The 7797-nt window shown below is 42.2% G+C and overlaps 1 protein-coding gene across 1 annotated transcript in view; it reads right to left on the bottom strand.

Annotated features, from left to right (window-relative positions):
* NKAIN1 (sodium/potassium transporting ATPase interacting 1) overlaps positions 1–7066 on the bottom strand; it is a 10881-nt gene extending 3815 nt beyond the window's left edge. The window contains exons 1-4 of the mRNA XM_015822179.1: positions 6992–7066; positions 5692–5772; positions 2809–3006; positions 839–899 (exon numbers count right to left, since the gene is read on the bottom strand). Of these exons, the coding sequence (XP_015677665.1) occupies positions 839–899; positions 2809–3006; positions 5692–5772; positions 6992–7051 (400 nt within the window). The 5' untranslated portion in view covers positions 7052–7066. The remainder of the gene's footprint in view (positions 1–838; positions 900–2808; positions 3007–5691; positions 5773–6991) is intronic.
* Between the last annotated feature and the right edge of the window lie 731 nt (positions 7067–7797).

The raw sequence follows: 7797 nt of genomic DNA, 5'->3' as shown, positions 1-7797 counted from the left end.
GGAACCATCTTTGTGGTTCCGTCTCCCTGCGGCGGGGGGGAGCGGTCCGGAAATCCAGCTTCAGGAGTGAATGATCTGACCATGACAGGGGCTCAATAACTACCTCCCCCATTTCCAGATCATTCTGCCACTGGCCAGAGATAAAAATTAGATCTAGTGTGTGTCCCCCCCGTGTGAGTGGGGGCATGTACCAACTGGGTCAAGTCCAAGGCCGTCATGGAAGCCAAGAACTCCTGAGCTGCCGCCGACGCCTCGCCCACCGATGGCAGGTTGAAATCCCCCATGACCATAAGTCTGGGGGTCGCAACCGCCACCCCGGCTATTACGTCGGCCAGCTCAGGCAGGGTTGTTAAGTGAATCTGGCTTCCCTATTGACTTTGTTCATCAGAAGGTCGCAAAAGGGGATCATGTGACCCCAAGACACTGCAACCATCATAAATATGAGTCAATTGCCAAGCGTCCGAATTTGAATCACATGACCATGGGGATGCTGCAATGTTTGTAAGTGTGAAAAACAGTCATATAAGTCACTTTTTTCAGTGCCATTGTAACTTGGAACAGTCACTAAATGAACTGTTGTAAGTCAAGGACTACCTCTATTAAGATCCACATAAACTTATATAAACACATAATAAGAAAGGGAAAAAAGAGAGAGAGAAAGAAGGACAACCTTTAAGCAGCAGAAACTGGAATATGAAAAAATTATTTGCTGTCTTCTCATGCCTGACCGAATTCTTAAAAATTTGGCAGCCCCAGTGACAAGCCACTTCTGCATCACCCTAATATTTCAAGCAGGGACAATACTCCTACTTATTCAGTGTGATAACTGGATACTTACAACTGTCTTCCTCCTCCATAAACATTTTGCTGACATAGCAGGCGTAAACAAATCCGAATAGCTTCAAAATATGTGTTTTGAAAAAGAGAGAAACATGAATTAATTGTTTGAAAGCAAAGAAATGCACCAATTATTATCACACTAGGATTCAACCATTTAAACCGATGAGAGAAAAGTTCAGGCAGCCAAGTTTATTTCTTCCGTTTATATCTCCGCTGCTGTCTCAAACTACTTTTGACCATGCTGGTTCTTTAGATACAAAATTTGAAACACGAGCAAGACCAAATGGGTGAGGTGGGCTGACTAATTTAAAACTCTCAAAAAAGTAAGCCAACTGTGAAGCTCAACATAACCACTTATTGCCCTCGGAATAAAAAAAGTTAAAGGCAAAGTTGCAAAGTTGCAAAGGGAAAGAGAAAAGGATGTTCAGAACTTGAAAATTTTTAGAGTTTTACCAGGAAGCAGTTCTGACTAATCTTTGTCATTGGGCTTCATTTAACAAAGTAATCCTTAAACCTGCTTAACACAGCACAATTGCTATGTTCACATGACATGTAATATTACAGGCTGTATGGTTTGTACACTGGCGAAACCATACAGTTTTATGCAGGGGAGGGGGACTTGTGCCCACAAGAAGCTTTCTGAAACACAGCTCCTATCATCCATCACCAGTAGCCATGTTGACTGGAGCTGCTGAGAATCATCAGTGCTCCATCTATGATGGTATATGCGAATGACCTTGGGAGATGTGGAAAAGAGATGCTGCCTAAGGGAACGATCAAATAAGAGACTGCAAAGCCACAGCTGCCCTGTGGGTGGAGAAAGGTTCAGAAGGAAAGCCTCCCTAAGTGATCAGGCTCGGAAGGTTTGTACTTTCAGACTTGCAAGATTCTGTTAATGTTGATGAGCGATGATTCAGCGGTTAAAGACACCGAGCTTGTCAGCTGGAGAGCTGACAGCCCAGGTTCGAGACCCAAGCACCAGACGACTCCCATTACTTGCCTCAGCTCCCGTTACTTGCCTCAGCTCCTGCCCACCTAGCAGTTCGAAAGCATGTAAATGCGAGTAGATAAATAGGTAACACTTCGGTGGGAAGGTAACAGCGTTCTGTGTGCCTTTGACATATAGCCATGCTGGCTATGTGACCACAGAAATTGTCTTAGGACAATGCTGGCTCCCTCAGCCAAGAAATGGAGATGAGCACCCTGCCCTACAGTCAGTCATGACTGACATGGAAACCTTTACCTTTAGTCTGACACTTAAGTAGAATTAGCTCATCTGGCTGTATTCTCTGTCGGGTCCACCTGAGAAGGCTGACATCAGTCTTTTAATTCAATCCATTGAAGGTGGAGAAGCACTTTTTCCTCCCTCCCTCCTTCACTTCCTTCAGCTTAATATGCCACTGACTCTGAGCAGCATATGTACCCAATGCAGTATTCTGATTAAAAACACATGCCCAAGAAATGTATACCAAAATACCCTAGGCAGTGCTAACAGGACTCCTAGACAACATTAAACACCAGAGAAGAGATCCAATAGCGCATTTCTGGTCCCAAAGCCATGCTGGAAATGTCAGTTTTAATAGTGTTTCAAAAACCTAGGAGGGTAAGGGCCAAGGTAAACTTCAGGGGGAAGGTTATGACTGACAGAGGGATATTGGAGATACAAAATGTCAGCTTCCCATTTAACTTTTTAAAATGAAAATATCTGCTTTTTTAATTTTAAAAAATGGTAGAAAGCCTGAAGAGCACAAAGGGAGGTGAATCCGATGTCCATATTTGATAGATACTGTGTATACTTTGTAGATCAAATGGGAGCAAAGGGGGGTTTTTTTGTTGTTCAAATGGGTATGAATTCTGCAGCAAAAACTGACAGTAGAATCTTTACTGCCTCAGTTTTGTTTTGTTTATTTTTAGAAGTAATGGAGAGGCCAAACCATCCAAGAAGAGCTACTGATGCCACTTACTTACCGCAAGGAATATCTGCATTGCACTGCTCACCACCTCAATATATTGATAATCAAGCAAACATCCAGTTACTGTGATGACATGATGGTCTTCTAAGGCTAGGTTGGAGTTGATCACTGGGGTCACCAGGCAACCAGGACCATTCTCCATCCACCATGAGCGATGCAGTGATGTGTTAAAGGTCATGATGAAGTCTCGATCCTACAGAAATGGGAGAAAGATGAATTCAACAGTGATGTTTGGACCGCTACAAAGATGGAGAATATATACATACTCATAATCCCTTTGAGGTAAGCAATGCCATGCAAAGAAAAGAAAAACAGTCATCAGAAGCAATGATATCCAGTGTGATGGAGTGTTAAAATTGGAAAGATGATGGGCAGAACATCACAGTACAAACCAAAAGAACACAGTATGCATTGTGATACTCGATCCACTATCTGCCAATTTTGAACTTTGCAGAGACCACTGACTTAATGAGCTTATAAATATTGACATTTGTTGCACATCATAGCTTAAGTCAATCAAGATTTTCACATAATACTTTTCAATAAGATAATAAATGAGTAGACTGCATAAGCAGCCTTACCCCTACCCATACCACAACAGTACTGGTCAGTTTTAGTGCCTTGTGTGCAAGCCAGGATCTCTAATTTGTAGACTACCTTGTAAGATAACAAACTGTTGTCTTATCCAATTACTAGGAAGTGCATACAATGCATCCACATTCTTACTTTTTGGAGAATGATCAGGTGACAAATTAGATAAATTAGAACCCAGCTATCTTATAATTCCACCACTATTCCCTGCCCTCCATCTATCAGACACAAGAAAACACAGAGTCAGCAAAGGCCACTTTGGGGCTCCCTTCCAGCCTGACTGCCTCTGATCAATATGTTTAGCTAAAAAAGAAAAAAATTCTGCGAAGGGATTTAGTCTCTCCTTTTGAATCTAAAGGAGATTATTTGCATAATAGTCTAGTCTATTTACACCTGGAAAGGATTCACATTTATTTTGAGGGATGGGGGCGGCATTGTCCTTATGACTTCACAGAATTGGTTAAGGGATTCTTTTTCCAGGTTGGCATGGAGGGACTTTGGGGAGACCTCTGTGTGTGTGTGTGTGTGTGTGTGTGTGTGTGTGTGTGTTTGTGCACGCTGTTTTAGATGCATATTCTTTCTGAAAGCTTGCCTTACTTTATTTGCACTCTTTTTCGCTAAGCAGCCAGGAAGGCCTTGGAAGATATATTCTAGCACCTACAAGATCACAGTTGTGCAAGCCACGGGATATTTTCTGTGGCATTCCAGGCAAGCAAAAGTTGGACTTTAACAAAGAAAGATGGAAAGAGCATTGACGCTTTTCAACTTTGGTGTTGGAGAAAATTATCACACAATTTTTCCTTACCGTGAGGCATTCTTGCAAATACTTTCCTCCTTGAAATTAACATATGCTCATCTTTTCCCATGCCACCATAAAAGAGAAAAAACCCCAGATATCTGCATTCTGGTTTGCTTATGGGTTTGAGAAGTAGGACCTGGAAACTCTGCATTCATACTTCTCATTCACCCCTAATTCAAACTTTAAAAGACATTAACGAGATTGTTGTGTCAGCCTCAGACATGAGAAATGACTGGATATACTGTTCTAGCCCTGAATTTGGTTCAATATACATTGGACTTCAAAATTTCTGGTTCTTATAAACTGTTCCACAGAATTAGATGGCATAGTCTTTGTTTAAATAATAATGATGACGATGACAATAACAATGCTAGAAAAATAAACAATGTGCTTGGAATAAAACTGTTTCTCAACCTTGACAATTTTAAGATGTGTAGACTTCATTTCCCAGAATTCCCTAGCCAGCCATGTTGGCTAGGGAATTCTGGGAGCTGAAGTCCATGTATCTTAAAGTTGCTAAGGTTGAGAAACTGTAGAAGAGCAGGCTGAATTGGAAGGCAGAGTTAAATGTGTCATCAGTTTGGAGTCATTGCATTGCCACAAGAGACCCAAGTCTATCTCCTTCCCCCATGAATTCCATTGACACTTATCTAGCACCAACTTAGCTTTGACCATTAGTTGACTAGATTCTTGTAAATAGGTAACTGTTCTGTGCTTCAAACTCAACAAATGCTCTTAGTTATTTGCACCTGACAGAAACAATGGAGTAGTTATTAGAAGAGGCATTCTCCCTTGTCCACCACAAACAGACAGCAATGCCTTTCCCAAAATGACATACGAGATCCAGGAATCTATAATCCTGATAAAAGTGTGTTTTGAATTCACAATGATTATCTCCTGATTTAATTGGTGAGCAGTATGAGACACGCACACTCCCAATGCATTTATACTACTCCAGTATAAACACAGCCTGATTTGTCTTCTTTCCCTCCCAGCCCCCATCTTCCCTTGTGGATCAACCCATCTGTTTACAAAACAGAACTGTTTCTGCCAAAGTGCTATGTGAGCACTGCATTTCAAACAGAGCTTTGTCTTTACTTGCAAAACCTGTGCAGGCCATAAAAGAGAAAGGCCTCAGCGAGAGAAGGGGGGGAGAGAGCGAGCACACAGCCTGAACACCTGGAGAGGCCAAGCCCTCATTTATTTATTATACAGAGCAACACAGCAAGTCTCCCAGTGGCCTCCCAGTATTGTGCCAAATCTGACCTACAATGTCAGCACTGGAAGAAGTTGCTGGGGTTGGGATGGGGGGGGAGGAGAGTTAATTTGAAAGGAACCTGGAAGCATTTACAACCTGCGATCTTCTCCTGAATTCTAATCTCTTTCCCAAGGAGCAATTGCTGCTGGAAAGGTGATGGATGGAAAGCTGTTGGGTGGACTGATGGCGTGAGAAGGGCAAGTTCTGGGTGTGATTAGAGAGGTAATTACCTGTGAAAGGTGTCCAACTTCCAGGTAGAAACAGATGATGAATGCATTCCAGCCAACCCAGACTACGAGCCACACAGCATACTAGTGAAGGAGAGAAAGAGGCAGGTTGAAGCTGTACAATGGGAAAAACTACTAAAACAACTGGAGATATATGCTTGTTCTCCATTGTTCTTACCCCTAAACACATCCAGCTGCAGAAACACAATACACATTGAAGACTTGAACTTAACAATCTGAAGGAAGATTCCTAAAACAAGTTGACCTTCTTAAACATTAAAGCCTAACTGCCAAAATCAGAGAGGCTTTGGGCATTACTTTGTTATTTTATTTATTTATTAAATTTATTCACTACCGATCTTGCCACAAGGTGACTCTGGGCAGCTTTATGATTAACACAATATTGCAAGATGCCCAATCATTCTGCACTCTATGTTACAGTTATAGATGCTATTGTCCCACATTAGGTTTCTATCTTATACATAGTACGTATTACAACTAATCATCAAATCACTCTTGACAGGGCTCTAAAAACCCACAGTTTATTCAGGTTTTTAACATCAGTTATTTTAATTTTGATTAGAGCGCCGTGGTGGCCTAGTGATGATGACACTCGCCTCCCACTCGGAAGGTTGAGAGTTCAATCCTAGGTAGCAGCAGATGTTTCTCTCCTAGGGGGCAAAGAAAAAATATCTGCTGCGAACTCTACATAGGCATTATGAAGGGCATCTGGCCAGTAAATGCTCAGCTCCATCCACTCACCCCAACTCTATTGTGAATAGGGGCTAAAGGTAAAGGTTTCTTTATCAGTCATGTCCGACTCTACAGTACGGTACTCATCTCCATTTCTTGGCTGAAGGAGCCAGATTTGTCTGAAGACATTTTCCATGGTCATGTGGCTATACAACAAAGGCACATGGTACACTGTTACCTTCCCACCAAAGTGGTCTCCATTAATCACCTTGCATTTGCATGCTTTCCAGCCGCTAAGTGGGTAGGAGCTGGGACAAGTAACGAGAGCTCACCCGTTGTATGGAGTTCGGGTCTCAAACCCAGGCTGTCAACTTCCAGCTCAACATCTTTAACCGCTGAGCCACTGATTACAGGGTCATAAAAAGGGAGCTTTAATTATTTTAATTTTCAATGAAATGTATCTGATTGGAAATCTAGTTTTATGCATTCATGGTGCTAAGAAACTGGCTGTGGCAATACAACAGATTTAATACACAAAGCAACAATCCAACACATTTCACTATTTTGAAAAAATAAGCAAAAAAATCACAGAGCAGGACATAATACCTACCAGCATGAGGTATCTGGATCTGTACTGAAGGGTGCCAAAGACACCCAGAATGACGGCCATAATGTGTAAAAAATTGGCCAGGATCGGCAACCACTGATAACCCAGGAAGTCAAATATCTGTCTCTCCAGGGCTGCAACCTACAAGAGACCATAAAGGCATACAAAGAGTTCTTCATTGCACAGCATTGCACAGAATAAGAAACCGGCAAAGTCTAACACAGAATTAATAAGAAACCCTATGGGCTATTAGTCACAACCAACAGAGATGTTGGCATGAATCATTGGTTGCTGTCAAAGAAATATATTCCAAAGCAGGGGGATTTATTAGGGTTCATCACAAGGCAAAGAAAAGGGGGTTTGTACTGGCAAATTGCACCAGTGGAAATACCACAAATGGGTCAATGCTTCAATTTGCAAGAGCAGCAAAAGAAGGCAATTGTCCCCAAAGTGGTAAATATGGGTATGTCCCCAGAAGCTTGAATCCAAAGAGACTTATTTTAGGAATATTAGAAGGTTCTCAGGATGGGTGTCATTCATTGGCAATCTCTCTCCATGGTTCTAAACCACTGTTTTTCTGACCCTATTTGGAAAAGCAAGAACTGTGAGTGGCGGCTCTCATCCTTTAAGCCAGGGGTCCTCAACTTTTGGGCACCTCTGCTTTAAGCTAGAAGTCCCCAACCCCTGGACCATGGACCAGTACCAGTCAATCAGCCTGTTAGGAACTGGACCTCAGAGATGGAGGTGAGCCTCAATTGAGTGAAACTGCACATGGGTGGGATCTAGATTGCACGCTCCTCCTCCACCAC

Source organism: Protobothrops mucrosquamatus, unplaced genomic scaffold, assembly GCF_001527695.2.
Source record: "Protobothrops mucrosquamatus isolate PMUCROS unplaced genomic scaffold, P.Mucros_1.0 scaffold1486, whole genome shotgun sequence".
Classification (NCBI taxonomy): domain Eukaryota; kingdom Metazoa; phylum Chordata; class Lepidosauria; order Squamata; family Viperidae; genus Protobothrops; species Protobothrops mucrosquamatus.
This window is presented reverse-complemented; position numbering and strand designations above follow the sequence as displayed.